The following is a 19,155-nucleotide window of genomic DNA, read 5'->3' as shown; positions in this document are numbered from 1 at the left end:
TCTTTAATGTAAAAGCTCATTTGGGTAGATCAAATGAAAGTATACCTTGAAGAGATAATACATCACATATATAACGGAAACTGAAATTGAAGAGCTGGGATATTCGCTATCTTTTTCTGAAGTAGCTCTTGTAAATACACAGCTTCATATGGATATAGAAACAAATCGTCCGATAGTGGCGAACACCTTTCCCATAGGTATTCCAATGTCTACTGGAACACAAGTCCTCCAAATGCGACACAAAATTGTCGACTGGAAGTTCCAAGATTTTAACAACATCAGGGATTTTTTTTTCTCTCATAAAATAAGTCTTTATAAGTTGATTTTCAAGAATAAACATCACCCTGTGTTCTTTTTCGGTTATGCCAACAAATCTTAAAAGCATATTGTTGCTAATATCAATCACGATGGTAATCAATTGTAATATCTAAGCGAAAGTTGTTCAGCGGCCGATGTGGTTTGAAAGATGTAACGCGTATAGTGTCGCTGGCGGAATAGGACACGCTTAACCTTGAATACTCTTGAAGAGTATGATTTTCTACTTAAAATACTAACTTACGTCGTCAAAAAATACAAGAAATAACCAAACATTATGAGAAGAGTTTTGTAAAGCTATTAGAGAAATCCTGACAGTAATTCTGTGTCCGCAGACTCACCAGGCTGGAACCTTTTTAACATGAGTGATGTCCCTGTTCGGACTTGCTTCTTTTTAGTTTTATAGTTTTTGTTTTTCATGGCTATAAAGCTACAAGGTTATAGAATTAAATAAAAGCGCAATTCATATACATGAAAAACCAAGTACATGGTCGAGACATGAACACATGAAGCACAATACTACACAATACAATAAGATCTAATCACTGAAGATTAGGAAGAGTAATCAAGGGAACCAAGGTTATAGCGGTAATCAAAAGAATGTAATCCAGGGACAAAGATCAGACATGGAAAACAGACATACACAACAAAGAACATAAAATAACTAAAATCATACATACAAAGTAACAAAAGTAAATGAGCAACTTGGACTCCACAGAAATTGGGAGCATGGGAGCATGGACCAGGTGCACCGGTTGGGTAAGCGTCCTCTGCTTTTCTAGAAACACCCACCGAGTGGCTCATAAAAAGTCAAGTCCGGGGTAGAAAAACGAGGAAAGGAAAATTATGACCCGTTGAATAAATCAGTTTTCATGGTGCTGATGGATACACCATTACGACCCACGAGTTCATGATGACGACCATAAAACTTCTGTAGTGATGACTTCAATCTTGTAGCAACATAACCCTGTTCCAGAAGCCTATTTGTTAGAGTTCTAGCGCGATACAAAAAGTCTGCGTAGTTTCGGCAAGCTCTGGCATAACGTATGAGTTGTGATATAAACACTCCATACGCAGGAGCCGAAGGGATGTTGCCACAGATGAAAGGAAAGTTGACAATTCTGAATGAAAAGTCATCACGTTTGTCGTAAAATTTGGTCAATAGTTTTCCTTTATCATCGATTTCTAAGTGTAGGTCAAGATATGACTGACTTCACAGTATCTGTAGTATCCTTTTTCTCAAGTTCATTTGGGTAGATGGGTATCAAATCCCCGAAATTAGGATTGTTTAAAGATAATACGTCATCTATGTAGCGGAAACTGAGATTGAAGGATCTAGCCAAAAGACATTCTTTCTTTCTGATCAGATCAGCTATAAAGTCAGCCTCATAAGATTGAAGGAATAGGTCAGCCAGTGAAGGAGCACAATTTGTTCCCATTGGAATGCTGACTGTTTGTTGAAAAACATGTCCACCACACTGGACAAATATGTTGTCGATTAAAAATTCCAGCATTTTGTAAACATCTTCCTCTGTATATTTGGAAGATGATTTGGAATTATTTCTTACAAAGTATGAGGAATCTCTACCAAGAACTATACATTTGTACCTAGGTGTACCATCTTTTTTGAAAAAAAACAACGATGTATAAGTCGGGATTTTAACTGAGTATGGGGAATAGAAGTATACAGTGTTGAAAAATCATAGGTTTTAATGCTATTATATTCAGATAATAGTCTTGAACTGATTGTCTCCAAAAGATCTTTCGAATTTTTCAGGATTCACATTGAATTAATACCACTACGGGAGTAACAAGTATTGTGACAAAAACCTAAAGCAATTGCTATATGAATTCCCATAAAAAAGCCGGACTGACATGTATAAGTCTAAAAAGTTCGATGGACTGTCAATCCAGTAAGACGTGAAATCCAACTGAAATATCGTTCAATAAAACTATGATGACAACTGCAAAAGTTCTGTAATGATTATAACAACAGAGGTTGAATATACTCATAAGTTAGTAGTTTATATGACAGTATCCCTACTATACAAAGAAAGTCTTTATAAACCAATGCGTGATATTAACTCTAAAATGCATACTTCATAGGCTGGAGATGTTGGTATATTGCCACTAAGAAGGGGAAAGTTTACAATTATGAAGCCAAAATTATCACGTTTGTCTGGAAGTTTCCGATTTCAAAAGTCCAGGATCATCTATGTATAGGTTAAGAGCAATCAAGGGAACCAAGATTCTAACGGAAAGCAAAAGAATGTAATCCAAGGACAAAGGAAAACACAACAAAGAACATAAAGCAACTAAAGCAGAAGGTTTACATATGAAAAAGAATACAGAGAGTACATATCATGCATGAAATCCTTATGGCATAACTTAAGATAAAGACAGCGTGTGTAACACGAGGTGGGAAATGAAAAGACGATGTGATTTCCAACCCCTACCGGAAAACTGTTGGAAGTTCATAATTGAATTTAATAGCCGTTTGTACACTAACAGATGTAGTATATATAAAACACACAGGAAGATCAAAAGTCTTCAAATAGTTTCCCACAATATGGTAGATATATTTTCGTTTTCAAAATAACTTTGCTACCTGTCTTAATGAAGCCTAAGTTCAGTATGGTATTGCTTGTATAATTTAACGAGAATAGATATAGTGAATATGTCAAAGTATCAACAACCCCATCGGGATGAAAAATGTCAGCTCAAGGCCACACAAAATTAATAAGTCTATAGTTGCTCATTTACTTTTGTTACTTTGTATGTATGATTTTAGTTACTTTATGTTCTTTGTTGTGTATGTCCATTTTCTATGTCTGGTCTTTGTCCCTGGACTACATTCTTTTGATTACTCTTTGTTTATACGATGTGTTATCGGATTATTATAGTACCAAGATCTATTATTTTTCAACTTGCTATTGAGTTCAACTTAAACTTGAATTAAAATGATTATACATCATTGTTACTCTACAAAAATGGAAAAGTAGATACAAGTACGTGGTACTTTGTATATATTCTGTATTATATATATTATATGAATTTGGAATTTTCTAGAAAATGAGTAAAAATATGATTTTAAAACTAACCCTAATTAATGAAAAAAGGAACTGATATGGTGAAACGCAACAGATGCACTAGGATATAACCTAAATCCAGAAAGTCTCGCAAAATTGTCACCACTCTTATATTTTAAGTCTTCTAAGAGGGTTTGTCATGCGGTGTGGCTAGGGGGTTAGTAAGATAATAGATGAAAAGGAAACCTACTAACCATCTTAGTCATGACGACATGACTTAAATCTTTAGTAAGGGTCTTACTTATTTTACTTATTTTATTAAATTCAAAATTATTCAAAAATCTAATAGTACCTTTTTTAAGTAAAGGGAAAACGATTCAATTGGAACAAGTTGTGCGGACATATTCCTTTACTCTTATAGTTTTACAGTTGATCTTATCAAAAGAAGGAACGCCGCGTTTTGCCTGATCCTTTGATCTCAATTACCCCAAAGAGGTCGTCAACTTTGCTTTCATGATATGCGGCAACATCCTTTCAACTGTTGAGTATTGAGTTTTCATATCATAACTCATAGGTTATGCCAGAGGGTGCCGAAACTACGCAGACTTTTGGTAAGCGTGTTGTATTCTTTCAATTAGGCTTCTGGAACAGGGTTGTGTAGTTGAAAGGTTAAATTCATCACTGCAAAAGTTTTATGGTAGTCATCATCAACTCTTGTATTGTTATGGTGTATTCATCTGCACCATGAGATCCAATTTGTTTTACCGTGTCATAATTTTCCTTTTCTCTTTCATCTAATCCGGACGTTACATATTATGAGCATTTTGTCGGGTGTTACTAGAAAAGCAGAGAACTCTATCTACCTGTGCACCTGATTCTTCTCTTCTTTGTGCGTGTTTGGTTATTTCATGTTTATCTTGTCTGGTCTTTGGACTTTGAACGCCGTTTGAATCCTGGTCCCTGTGATTTCCGTCATAACAACAAATTAAAGGAACCTGCAATGCTACCACCAATTCAAAGACAGAAGACATCGTTTTCGTGAGCTTACATTCTAAACTTAATGCTAATGGCTTTTAAAATGATCCGAACACATTTTTCACGAGTGACTTTGGTACTGGGTTAGTGAGTACATATTCACTTTGAACAGGTGCTGCACATAATTGCAGTGCAACCTGTTGGTAAAGGTTAACAATGGTGCATAAATAAAAGGTATATGCATTTTACACGTTTTTAAGTGCATTATTGAAATTTAATTAATGCTTAGTTTCAAACAGTTTTCATGCGCAAAATTTTTGTGCCGTCGAATCTTCCTTGTTTTTTTAGTGTAATCCAGATTGAATGTTTCTAACGCATTATAAATGGGTAGAAATTCGTTCGTTGGTGACAGCTTTTTTTTCCATGAGCTTTTACTGATCAACGCAATATTGACCGGTGAAGGCTATATCTAACGCATTAAAAGTGTCACAGTTAAACATGGGACTAAAATGACCAATAATGACTTACAGTGTGACTCTTTGGTATGGGATAAACATTTCATTTTCGTTTTTGATCTATGAACTAGGTGATATTTTTTAGTATTATAAAAAACATGTTTTTTCCATTTTTAAAAGAGGTTACTGTTACTTGCACCACTTTAAACTGTTAATGTATTAACCAATTCGAAGCATTGAATAAATACAGCGGCTACCTTACTTTGCAAAGAAAAAAATACTGCAACCATGGTACATTTGTTTTTGTTTACATTCTCTATGGCGATAAATTCAATGAAAAATGATTCCAAATAATAATCAAACATTAATCAATAGAAAACATACAATTCAAAATACGACTCGGTGCATTTAAAAAAAAAAGATTAACACATTCATATATATATCACTTGGATATTTTATAATAGATTCGTGCTTGAGGTAAGAAACTTTAATCAAGTGTCTGTCACAATTATTAGGAATCCAGCTTTGGGAATTCGTTTTCAATTATCTGGTAAATTTGAACTCTTTTTCTACCACTTAAACAAAATGAAACAAATATTTCGTTTATAATTTCATGGCCTTGGCTGTTTAGAGCCAGGGTGTTGCTTCATTCTGATATCAGAATTGATGTCCGTATACTAGGGCCTGCACCTATATCTAAATATATAAGACCAGATATGATTTTTTGGGGTTTAAATTCATTCTTTATAAAAAGGTTGATCGACAGACCATCTGATAGATCCTTAAAAACAATTGAAATGAACTTTTTGATTTTTTTTGTGTCGTTTTTCTTCTCTAATAATTGGAGTGATTTGACCTTTTAAACTTGGGCTTGGGATATTTTGGTACACATAAGTTGTGTTCCAGGCAGTAACAAGTTAATCCACTGAATTCACTCCTTTATTTTATTGTAATATTTTTAATGGTCATACAGCTTTATAAAGGTAGTCTTAATAGAAAATGAGCCATGATAAACAAGTATTTTTGGCGGCCTTACTTACGTAACATTTTAAATATTTTACTTTGAACTTTGTTTCCTTTGATAGTGAGAAGAAAAGATGGATGTAGATCAAATAGTTTCTGAGGTATGTCAAGGCACCATGAATTATTCATGATATTTTATTACACTCCAAAATGTACTACTGCTTACAATGATTTACTTTAATATAAGCTAGTAGTGCTCTTACCTTCCATCTTTGTTTGCAAAGTAATTTGGTTTGACAGAAATAAATGCTTCCTTTCTTGGTATTTCTTCTAAAAAATATCATTTTTTACGTAGTGATGTTTATTCACATAAAAATAACACACAATGTCGTCAGTTACTGTTCATTACTGATTTCGAAAGCAAATAAAATTTGAACAAATCATGATTCCTGAACATCACTGTATTAAAATGATTCTGTTCTCACTAAGAAAATGAGTCTTTGGTTTACCCAAATGTTAATTTAAAGCACACAGCAACTTGCAACTTGAACTTTCGACATTTGATATATAAAAGCAAGTTCAATTTTTTGTTTATGTACAAATGTCTTACATAGCACATCTTTTCACAATATTGCATTATTTAGATATGGAATAATATTCTAAGCGAATCGACGAAATGGATATTTTTTCTTTTAGACCTGAGTAACAGTGTAGAGAAAAATCACACCTTCAAATATAATGGATTACATTTTGTTTTTAAATAAGGGACAATACAACCTTATATCAGTTGAATACATTAGTGGTGAGCATTTTTCAAGAAATTTAGTTTTGATTGTAAATGAAAAGAAATCATACTTTAAACCAATTCTGAATCTGTGTTTAATAAAGTAAAATATACTAGCGCTAAAGAAACTATTCATTTTATTCTTCTGTCAAATACAAATTGACATTTACAAGTGAAACAAATGTTTTCGAGTGACTAAATTGCACGTTTCCATCTGTCAAAGAGGAATCGTAGAATAGCACAAAGATTTAAGTTTAAATGAGTGTTAAATGTTTCTGTAGTTTGATGTGTTTTCTAAAATGGACTTGAAAGTAGACACACTGAAAATTCGAATTTCGATTTCTTTTCTACATTGAAGTAACCTACCATTATTGAGATGTACAACCATTGAGAGACGTAATATCATTTCGGTTATACCATATTCTTTTGTGTCTTTCAAAAAAAAAAAAAAATAAATAAATAAATAAATTGCCTATTACAAGTATAGAAATTATACTGAACCATTTTTGAGATACCGTTCTAAAACTACTTTCTTTTACACAAGCATTATCATTGCTTTTATATTCAAACTGCTGGTCCTTTAAAGAAGAATGGTCTATTAATAATGTATATATTCAAATAGCATTTTTGAATCAGTGCGATAATTGCTTTGCCAAGAGTGGCTCTAAAAGGATGTGCATTGGAAAGAAAATAACTTGCAAAGAATGTAAGATCGATCTAAACCGATTCCTTGCAAAATTGTGAATAAGGGTAACAACAAAAATACCCAGAATTATCCGATCCATAATCAAGTCAAGTCTAAAACAAATCTGACAAAATAGATATTATCTAGCTTATAACATTCCCGAAATATGTGACTTTCCCCACTTCTTCCATCAAATTTGCCACTAATCCTCCTGTTCTAGTTTTAACCTTCACGGTATTCGCTTTTTGTTGGTGAGTTTACGGCCAAATGTTTAAAAGTCATTCTACAATTTTTATAGAGGAGCACAGTACTTTAATTTCAGCTCCCACTGCACAGGTTTTTTACCGCTATAACCTAGTTTCTCTTGATTATTCTTTCCTCATTTCTTAACAATCTTCAATTTTATTTTCACAATAATGCATCCATAGTTACATTATCATTTTTTTAGTTGAAGGATGCAATAAGCAGCAAAGATAAAGCAAAAGTAAAGAAACTTATTGGGCCAATTGAGGATCTTGCTGTAATAAAAAGTATTGATGAAAGGGTAAAACATTTGTTTCTGTATCAATCAATCCTCTAATAAGAATATTAAGTACATGTCACGTGACTGTGGTAGATGTGATGATAGTCCTTTCTGTATTCGGATTTATATTTTTGAGAAAACTATACATTAATATCCCACTAAAATCAGCCGAATAAAAACAACAAGGAGAACGGTAATTATTACAAAATTCCAATTTCATACACAATCTATATTTTGATCTGTAAGTGCAACAAACAAGTGACAAACTTTTACTGGTTATGTGATCTTTAACTGTTACTGAATTAAAAATAGAAGTGACGTTGGTGTGTTTCTGATTTGCATGAACCAGCTCATGTTTAACTTTATACACACTGCTTCTTTATGTGATTTCTTGAACAAAGTCTTGTTAGTTCCAGGAAGTGGCAAACCATAACTATTTCCCACAATGCTCAACCGGATCTAGGTTTTGGTGTATAATCAAAATAAAATAAATATAAATTTCACAAATATCAACACAATATTTATCAAGAAATTATCTTTGCTGATTACAGCTGCATTTAGTATGTGACAAACAGGGTTTTTTTTTGTATCGAGATGAAAAAAAGTAATTTGAAGCAAGAGTAATCAAGGGAACCAAGGTTATAGCGGTAATCACAAGAATGCAATCCAGAGACAAAGACCAGACATGGAAAACAGACATACACAACAAAGAACATAAAGTAATTAAAATTAAACATATAAAGTGACAAAATGAGCAACTCGGACTCCACTAAAAACTGAGAGCAAGGACCAGGTGCACCGGTAGGGTAAGCGTCCTCTTCTTTTCTAGAAACACCCGCCGAAAGAAGATTTTCCCTTGACTAAATGCAATTGATAAGTTGATATTGAATTATCATATGTAAGAGAAAAATGTATGTTAAGTGTATGCCAGTCACTTAATATCTAGAATCACGATTTCTCTTTATATTCTAGTATGACATGCTTCAAAGCTCTTTAGACCACTTCCAAGATATCAGTGGTAAAAAAAATGACAAACACATAGGCTGCGTCTATTCAGAAATATGAAGAAATTTTTCATTTTTGAATTGAAATTAATCACGGAAACTCCAATTTATTATTGTTTTACCATAGGATGGCAATGTCGTTATTTAACACATCGCTATCGCTCGGGGTAAAACAATGCGACATAGAAGGCCAGCCTGTGGTAAAATAATGATAAAACGGAGTTTCCGTAATTTATTTCTAAATTCACAGGTATTCTAACAACAAGTATTACGAGGTGGATGTTGTTAAAATGTTAGAATATCTGGTCGACAGTTTTTGTCAGATCATTGGAAATTTTTTTTTGCGCCACAATTGGCCAGTCTGTTTCTATATTAGTAAGAAGCTAGATTTAAACAAAGCAATTACAGAAAAAAATAAAAGAAAATGAGACTAGCCTAGTCCTTCAGTTTCAGTCTCTGTTCATATTAATGAAATACTATTTCTGAATAATCCAAATTTTAAGCCTTGTTTACATATGATATACTTAAAAAATCAAAATTAGACACACAAATGATACACATTCTTCTGCTTCATACTTAGACCTTAACATATACATAGATGATAAAGGACGTTTGATTTCTGAACTTGGTGACTAACGTATTGATTTGACATCCCAATTCCAATCTCCTATCTTTGCGGCAATATACAATCCAGCCTATGAAGTATACATTTCACAGCAGACCCGTTACTTTTGTCCATGTAGTTTGTGCAGAGGCTTTCTTTGTAAAAGGATGACAAAAAAAATTCTAAGACAGGTGTATCTTCTCACCTTTCGTTGGCGTATTTTATGGTCGTTATCACAAATTGACTGGCCGATGGTCGGTTTTGGTCTCACAAATGAGACAATATGTCGTCCATTAGATTTTTTGACAACCCGCCGGTCTTCAAGCTAATCGGACTTTATTCACTTGCAATGTTATCGAGTGCCACTGGCGGAGCAAAAAATGCTAATCCTTCTGGAGCAATGATTTTACTTGTCAACGAGTTTTGTTGGAGTCTTAAAGTTTTTTGAGTGCTGTCTAGTTTCCCCTATCTTTAGTTTTATATATAATGTAATTGTATTTTGTGCTGTTGTTCAGATTGTGTATGTAAATCGTCTCGGTTTCCTGTTTTCACGTTACAACAATGTGCGTGGATGTTTTATGTTTCTGATTTGCCCTTCTATTTTGATTTTTCGCTTATTTGTTTGTTTTACAATATATCATATGCAAATTAAAAGATTAAATGTTCATAACACTCATATATCTTAATCTGGTGTTACACTGCATCAATGGCAGGTTTAGGTACTCATTTAAATCCTGAAATGCCCATGCCATTGTAATAATGTGAGAATGTTTGTATTTCAGTTTTTTAGTACAGTTGTCGACAAGTCCAAGAACAAGATTGATCCAATAAACTACGCAATAGATTCGAACTCAGAGAAGATAGCAATTTATCTTGTAGAGAAATCATTTCCAGCGCTTCGACGATATAATGTAAGGTCTTTTTATATTTGACATAATTTGGCAAGCTCTTGCCTGGGATTCATAAAAATCACAAGTTAAGAATTTCCTCAAATCTGCGATTTCGAGTGATCTGTGCCTGGTTTAAAAAAAAATCTCAAATTAAGATTTTCCTCAAATCCATCATCAACTCAAATTTGGACCAATCAAATTACTTGGAACTGGAGATTTGAGTGTTATGACAGTAATGGTAACTGTTCTTCCATAAAATGTTAATAAAATATTCGAGTGTTACCTTAAAGTGTGTGTGCACTTCATAGAAAATCTTAATTAAACATTTGAATACTTCAACGACAAATTTGAGCATCTGTAGTAGCTTTGTTAAGAAATATTAGTATACGTGTAGGATTTGAGTAATTCATTAAAAATCTCTATACAGCTTTATTGTATTTCCTCGACAATCGCAATACATGTATATAAAATCTGAGTACAATTACTAGGATTGTGCACGTCCAGTATGATATTTTGGGAGACATTTACATACAAAATCAAAATATTATACATAGAGGGTGATACTCCGAAGTAACACACGAGGTAGATATGTCACCCGAGACTAGTCGAGGGTGGTCTATTTTTTAAGTGTGTTACTCGGTGTATCGCCCTCTGTTATAGGCAATATGTGTTATTTACAAACATTGTATTCTATAATACAGAAAGATGATGAACATTGTGACCAATGGTGTTATTATGAGCATCTTGACGACAAATGTCCGGCAGAATACGATGCTATAGATAAGGCAAACGATGCTGAATTTTATGATTTGAAAAATCTTATCAAGGATATCAAGGCAGGAAAACGCAAACCCGGGGAAGGCCTTCTTAAAGTTGAGGTATGGCATTTCATTTAATGCAATGCACACAGGCAAGATTGGAACATATGTTTTCATATTTTAAACAAATGGAAACATGTGTAGGACCAGAATGGTAAATATCTGATTTTGTGCTTCTTAAAATACATGAATTCACAGGTTTTCGAAACTCATACCAAAAACATACTCTTTATATATATGAAAACATGCAACTACCGTGTGATTATTATATTTATTATTTATTTTTTAATGAATTAATTCTTTAGTCAGAAACATGTTTTTCATGGTAGTCCTAAATATATAAAAAAACGTAGGACAATCGTATGTGTTTCAGGTGTTTGTATTGAAAAAAAAAAAAACACGAAAAACTTATGTTACAATTTTCCTGCGTGTTCTGTGTATTCTATTTTAAGCGGTCTTATGTATGTTAGAACTTTTTATAAGTCCATTTTTCAAACCTGACAGTTTGAAAAAATACTGGTTGTTCATGCTCATCAAAGTCACTTTTTCATGATTAACGGTCTGTGTGAACATTGTGCCTCAAGTTAAAATTTGCATTGAAGCTTTATTATTTTCATGAAAATTAATATGAAGCTTGATGTACAACTACACGTGCATCCTGATATGAACTTTTCTATGAATCACGGTGCTTAGTAGAATATAGAGAAAGACAACAATGGTGTTTACTACACTTCATTATTACTATCAGGTCAAATTGGCTGTGTTGAAGTATTATATATTGTAACAATAAGGGTAATATTTTTGAATCCATGATTTTTTATACATCTTAAGGAGGTAGACCTAGGGTAAGGGACATCACTCTTGAAATCAGTCATATGTTTGTATCATATTCAATTTCATTTAAGCCTTTCAAGCTTTCCTTTGACTCAGCATGAAATCAGTCCATGTTACTTTGATGCTTACATAAGATTGATGTAAAAAGGTGAATACAAACGTTCCAGTGATTTGTAGTAGTTTTGTCCCTTCCCCTAGGTCTACCTCCTTAAATCAGTATAATTGAGAAGAAATCTTTACGAGCCTTTGTGATTTCTAATTTGACATACTCTTGAAGGATCATTTTATTGCTGTTGGGTTTGAATTCTTATTTCGATATTTTTTTTTTGGTTTTTATAATTTCTCGTTTACAATTTACTTATGGATTTTGAATTTCTTACGTACTGGTGATGAGAGGCTACTTCTTGAGACAAGAGTACAGCATGCACAAATGTTCAGTATTTGTATAATTGGTATTTTGGAACTTTCAGGATTCTTTGAATTTTTAAGCTTGATTAAAAGTATATCTGCCAACGATATCAAGACTTTCAAATATAAAATCTAAGGAGCCATTCTGAAAGAGTAATCAAGGGAACAAAGATTCTAGCGGAAATCAAAAGAAAGTAATCCAGGGACAAAGACCAGACACGGAAAACAGACAACAAAGATCATAAAATAAACAAAATAGTACACACAAAGTAACAAAAGTAAATGAGCAACTGGACTCCACTAAAGCATGGACCAGGTGTACCTGTAGGGTAAGCGTCCTATGCTTTTCTAGAAACACCTGCCGAATTACTCATAAAAAGTAAAGTCCGAGGAAAAACGAAAGATGAAAGGAAAACTAAGACACGTTGAACAAATCAGTTTTCATGGTGCAGATGGAACCACAAGCCCCTCTTAATTGCATGCTTGCTTTCTTTTCAGGAAACAATGACAAAAACAAAGACAAAGACGAAGGCAAAGAAGTAGAAAATCCCTGAGGTTAGCATCGATCACAGTTCCAAATTACAAATCTTTTTACAGAATTGGAAGCCCAAGAAAACAAACCGTCTTCATTTAATTTTCCTCAATACTAGTGCAATAATCACAACCCCAACTATCCTAATATTTACAAAACAATGTATAAATGTCCGAGTATTGTATATTTCATTCTTAAAAATATATGTTACTGAACACTGTGGAGATGTAATGATGTAATAAAAACCGCATTCATTCCATATATATCAAAATTTTGGTCAAGTTGTTCTTGCGACACATTATCCAGATTCACACCGAGCGGTTGGGGGTCTTGAGGTACGAATGGGTATGTACGTTGTCTCTTTGACATATTCACCACATCCATTCTTCTTGTATACTAAAGCAGATGATAAAGATAACTAGAACTGGAGTTTAGAACATAATCTGACACAACTTTTATTGTACATTCATTGAAGTTAATTTCCTGGTTAGAATTGTTCATATCTGTCTGAAATGTAATATATTTTCGTTGCTCTTTTTCTAAGCAGCCACAAGTGACCACACCTTGAATTTTTAGTATACTATGTGTACCTCAGCAAGGGGTTTAAAATTGATTTCCAATTACAGATTTTTCCAAATCTACTCCCTGTTAGTAAGAATTAGCAGATATTTTCAAGCTTTATGATTCATGAAATGTTTTGTCATACTTGTCTTTGTATTTTGACAAAAGCTTTAATGCTTATCTTAATTTAGAATTTATTTTCGGTAAAAAAAAAAACAAAACAGAAATACACTTCTCATCAACCTACTAGTAAGGTTAGACATGGTGAATGGTCAACTAATTTTTCTTGCCTTGCTATCTAACAAACCTAACTCCTCAACTTTTATGGTGATGTTTCAACTAAATATAACCTTGATCCCACATTCTATCCTAGTCCCCTTTTTAAATTGTACTGATTTCCGGTAGGTGCATCACTTTAAATTTCTTTATATCCATGTACATGTATGTTATGAATTCATATTTTCTATACTTGGCCAGATTCCTATCAAGACTTGTATTCAAACGATTTCTATAAATAAGACACGAAGTAGAAATATATATATTTTATTACAGTACCTTAGTACCATAATTACTTAACATTATGTACATATACATCCCTGATAAATACAACACTGTAGCGAGACAAAATCATTGTTTCATGGAGAGACTACCCAATCTGCTTAACTTACAGGCATACATAAAAATGCCCTTTTGGGTGAAATAAGTTATAAAGTAAAACCAATTTGAGTTAATGCTTGTACTTAATATTGTTTTTTTTCTATAAGTAAACAATAATTTCTTTTCTCTTTAACAAAAATCAAAATTTATGGAAATTTATTTAATTTAAAAAAAAATATATCTTAACAGTAATTCTACCCCAATCAGACAAATTACATAGTAATACTAGTTCATTTACTGTGAAAGTACTTTTATATGTGGATACCAATTTTGGTGGATTTAAGTAGAAACACAAGTTCGGGGATTATTGAATTTGTAGTTTTGAGATTTTCAGTATACACATCAATGGAAATTTCCTATTTGTTGGGTACCAAATTTCATGCATTAGTCTACTGATGAAAACCACGAAAATTGGTACCCCACAAACAATAGTACTTCCACAGTATTCTTAGTCTTCATTGATACCAAATCAATTGGTATGGCCTAAAATTGAAAAGAGGCATGTTTATTTTCTCATACAAAGTCATTAACTTATTCATTTTTCTGTACTAACTTAGCTAATGTATTGACATTTAACAGAACTGCACAAATTTTTGGCAAAACTATTAGATATTTTACAAACATAACACTGTGCATTATAAAGAGACTACACTGATATCACAGAGGCAATTTGTAGCAATGCTATTAGACATATCAAGCAATACAAATTAAGTACAAGTCTATGCAAGAATCAGGCAAAAGAGGTGAAAAATATGAAATAGGCTTGTCAAAAAAGTCTTTCAAACAGACAATATATTTTCCCTTGAGGAAGGTATCTCTAAATAGCGGTTTTTGACAGACTTAACTGCCCCTGAAATGTTCACGAAGTGTATTTCAATGAAATTAACTTACTTTACCAAAATGATACTGATGGTAAAAATAGTTTAATTAAAACTGTCATTGTGGTGGGTTCTTTCATACCATATTTTACCCACTGCCTGATTCTTACTGAGACTGATACCACATATTCAGACCATAATACAAAATATGTATATGAACATAAATGGCATGAAATAAAGCCTTTTTTCACCATTTTATTGCAAAATTAGACCCATGACTTCCCTAGATCAAGCAGAATGAGATGTAACAGATTTTTTTTTTTAGTTTACTTTAACTTTCCCTCCAAGTATCACTGATATTCCATACACCATATCATCCACTGCCTAACATTTTAAATTACATGGCTTGTATATATGCAGAATAGAAAAAGGTCAACAATGCACAAATACTTATAAAATCATAAAACTTAACACAAATGCTTCTTATATTCATATTGAGAAGGAATGAAAAAATAGTTAACAAGTAAGATCTAACACTTTACACAAGGGGAAAACTTAACATATGGAAAAATCAATTTTGTAGTTTTGGTTAAAAAAAAGGCAACTCTCTTTTACACAACCTTTTGGAAATATTATACAAACACAGGGCAGCTTCTTAAGGACAAAAACAACAAGCAAAATTTGTACCAGATCTCTGCTCAGTCATTTTGTACAAATCCTTAGTCAATTTGTACATATTATTAGTCAATTTGCACAAATTATTAGTCAATTTGAACAAATCCTTACTCAATTAAAATAAGACATTCAAATCTGAAATAAAATAACCAGTTTATTTGTACAAGGTCTTCGGTCAATCTGTACAAATCTTCAGTCATTTTGTACAAATTTTTAGTCAAAAATATAAAAAAAAACCTTTGTCAAATTTATACAAAATTTTAATCAATTTTGTACAAAACTTTGGGAGAACTTTTGTACAAGCAACAACACTTGTCAACAAAAATATAAAGTAATATGGAATCAGATTAATACAAACTTAACATAATCTAATTCATTGGTTCCATGAATGTTCCATGAATTAGTAATACTGGATGAGCTTGTAATTCTTGTGGAAATTGAATTCTACCAAAGAAAATAATGTCACCTCCATTTCAGTCCTCAAGACATTTACTTTAGTAAATGAATATTAAATAACTCCAATCATGTACAAAAATAAAGTGTTGACTCATCATGAATATTTTAAAATATAAATGCTTTTACATGAACAAATGAAAATGTTCATTTCCAAAAGATTACCCGCTATACAGTATAATGTAAGAACTAATATTACCAGTATGTCAGACTTGTATTAAGAAATGCAACAATACTACATGTACATGTATTAACCAACAAATTGATGATATGTATGATAATGAAAGCCTTAGCATTAAATAGTTAACAGTGAAAGTATGCTAATCAAACACACCTTGGAATCAGGTAAGTTATGGGGAACAAGTCAGGTTGTCTTGATACACATGTTGAAAACAGTTACCAAATTTAGGATGAACAAAATAGGCTCATATGATACAAAATTCCTGAATACTTCAAAACATTATCCACTGGATGGATTTTATAGAATGAACTAGACTTAAATAGGGTAAATCTTTTGAACATCTGTGACAGGGTTATCTAACTGGATAAATTCCACTGAAATCACTTATTCACATATGCTGTCTGCCAACAAATATCTTATTCTTTATCTTTTGTTTCAGAATATAAAAACTAATCATGACTGTAAACCGGCAAATATCGTTCATGTGAAATTCAAAATTCATGTGAAGTTTCAATAAACATGAATTTCATGAAAACTCAATTTCAAACTCAAATGAGAAAAAATCATGGAAAATAATTTTGTCTGTATATACATTTTCACAGAGTAAGGGTTGAAGTATGATGCCAATTTTTCAGTAAATATGGTGACGGCTGAAAAGTCTTAATTAAGGTTGCATCCAATAGCTCATACAGAATGTCTGCTTATGGCAATGTAGTAATTAGGTTTAGTTGATAATGAAACCCATGGCATAGTTATTACTAAGTTAAATAGAGCTACAAATGAAACTATAGAAAAAAATGTTCATAAAAATAGTCCTGATGCATGTATTTTCAGTCCTTACTGGAGATCAAGTGATAAAAATATAAACATTCTTTAAAAATGTATCATTTTTTAACATCTGTTGAGATCATTTACATTCAAGTACCTTAGAAAAGTTACAATTATTTTTTTTTATTATTATCTATGCACTCTGAACAAACCAAGGCTTGAGGAAAAAAAATAAAACAAAAGACGGCCCAGTTGGTTATCACAGTTACCCATGCATTCCTAAATTTAATTTGATGACGGGAATTTGTGTGAATAGTGATGTACAACAGAAGTTTTGTTAACCAAACAAATTTTGTATTGTTTCTGAAGAAAGTTGCAAAATGTAACATCATCTAACTTTGTTGTATTACATAAAAGGAACAATTAACAGGAAGAGGCATTATGCAGCAGGGGATGGAAATGTGAAGTTATTCATAACAAGTTAACAATGTCAATCAATAACAAAAACAAGTCTGAAAACAAACTGAAAAAAATGTACAATCATTAAATAGAAAATACACCCGTTTTAAATAGCACTTTTTGGTCCTCATCAAATGAAATACACATTCATTAGCACTTTTTAAAATGTTCTCATTTAGACATTACAGAAATATTCCATAAAAGTTGACCTAATTACTAATAACTTTAATGAAACCCTACAATACTACAGCAGTTTCATGCATGTCTTTCTAGGAAAAAATAGAAAGTCTACTCAGATAAATCCTCACATACTAAACACTGATATGGAAACAAATTAAAATCTTTGAAAACATGTTTTGCCAAAAATATCTTTCGTTTAAAATAAAACCATAATGAACAAACTTACATCTTTGTCAATTTCCTTCCACATCTTACTAGAAAAAAGTAATGTAATTTTGATCAATACAAAAAATTTTAAGCACACTTATAAGTAAGCACCCTGAATTTTCATTTAGATAAGTTTTAATTCTTAGCACATGAAGTGCTGCTCCTATTTACTTTATTGTCAATTTGTTGAACCAGTTCAATGACTGGTACCCTGTTTCCTTCTCTGATAAGTTACCAGAACAACCACATAGTTGATTGAGAGATCTTATCCTCAGGTTAATTCCTTAATCGTATGTCTTGTGTCATCTGTATCTTTTGTATATAAAAGTGTCAATACTATTTTTAGAACTATTTGACTGTCGCATCCGGGATTTCGACTCCTTTGGTCCGCCAGACTCCCACAGTGTGGTCACTAACAAAAGCAAAGAAAAAAGAGTTGCAACAAAATCTGAACTAAACTTGAAGCAAAGATGATAGCAGATAAAAAGATAAATAAATTGTAAATGAAATTAAATAGACACAGATAATAACGAATAAAACAAAATGAAGTGAAAAGTTGAAAGTTCTTTTTTCATACCATAGTACAGAGCAGGACAAAATTGGTATATATCTCTTATCATTTTCCATAAAAACATTTTCCTACAGCTGATTACAACAATTCTAAAAGCAGGATTCAAATCTGTTCTAAGAACAGTTTGTATTAGTCACATGATGAGTTTTGTAGGAAAGGAAATTTCTGCATAGACACTGAAAACTAAGGAAATTTTACATGGCATACAATCAGATGAACCATGCATGTTTTGGAAAGGAAGCTGGAGCAATGTTTACAATCCAGTGGAAGTGCATGTACAAGTGTAAATGCAGTTTGAACATGTAACCTACAGTGAAAACTTACACCTATCAACACTAAACTGACATTTTCTATTGTACTGTGGATTGCCTTAGACTGGTATATTTACAATGCAGGCAATGAAACTGGTTACATTTTTATCAACCCATAGGTACCAATTCATGAAAAGTGACCCTAACTAATGTGGAAACAAACATGTACTTTGTGAAGCTAGTCAGAAAGGAGTGATACATGACCAAATAATACCAAAGACAGCCATTCCCGGAGAGGTGCATTACCTCACACCACAACTACTAGGAAATATATTAAATTAACTGTCCTTAGAAATTCATGACAGCAGAAATTTGGTGAAGGATTAACCTTCAGTATTTTAGTATGGAAGTTCAAGTATTTCAGTACATGAACCTATCCATAATCATGATGACAATTCCTGAATAGGAAATAGCCAATGCCCTCATTTGGTTTCAAATAATGGACATTTTTAATGAATTTAAAATTGATGATGTGAAGGAGTTTTGATGATTTCT

General features: G+C 32.3%; 2 protein-coding genes across 7 annotated transcripts in view; one reads left to right on the top strand and one right to left on the bottom strand.

Annotated features, from left to right (window-relative positions):
• Window positions 1-5,119: 5,119 nt before the first annotated feature.
• On the top strand, window positions 5,120-13,483 carry LOC148610115 (uncharacterized). Of its 4 annotated transcripts, none has more exons than XM_088542209.1 (6): window positions 5,120-5,251; window positions 5,860-5,898; window positions 7,655-7,750; window positions 10,120-10,248; window positions 10,929-11,105; window positions 12,786-13,480. In XM_088542209.1, the coding sequence occupies exons 2-6, from the start codon at window positions 5,872-5,874 to the stop codon at window positions 12,828-12,830; spliced, it is 474 nt and encodes a 157-aa protein (XP_088398335.1). In that variant the 5' UTR covers window positions 5,120-5,251; window positions 5,860-5,871; the 3' UTR covers window positions 12,831-13,480. The 4 variants fall into 4 exon arrangements, with proteins under 4 accessions (XP_088398335.1, XP_088398338.1, XP_088398336.1 ...); XM_088542210.1 differs by lacking the exon at window positions 5,120-5,251 and adding an exon at window positions 5,256-5,324 and having other exon boundaries at window positions 12,786-13,481; XM_088542212.1 differs by lacking the exon at window positions 7,655-7,750 and having other exon boundaries at window positions 12,786-13,482.
• A 424-nt stretch (window positions 13,484-13,907) lies between these two features.
• Window positions 13,908-19,155, bottom strand: part of LOC148610113 (kinesin-like protein KIF21A) — an 88,817-nt gene continuing 83,569 nt past the window's right edge. For all 3 annotated transcript variants that reach the window (XR_015914738.1, XR_015914737.1, XM_088542206.1), the window contains one exon: window positions 13,908-18,190. Coding sequence is in view for 1 of the 3 variants with exons in the window: in XM_088542206.1 (XP_088398332.1) it covers window positions 18,081-18,190 (110 nt within the window). In the remaining 2 variants the exon portion in view is untranslated. The remainder of the gene's footprint in view (window positions 18,191-19,155) is intronic.

This window comes from Perna viridis, chromosome 8 (assembly GCF_037379345.1).
Source record: "Perna viridis isolate PV_CMFRI_1.1 ecotype Kerala chromosome 8, ASM3737934v1, whole genome shotgun sequence".
NCBI lineage: Eukaryota > Metazoa > Mollusca > Bivalvia > Mytilida > Mytilidae > Perna > Perna viridis.
The sequence above is the reverse complement of the archived record's forward strand: the minus strand, read 5'-3'. Positions and strand labels throughout refer to the sequence as shown.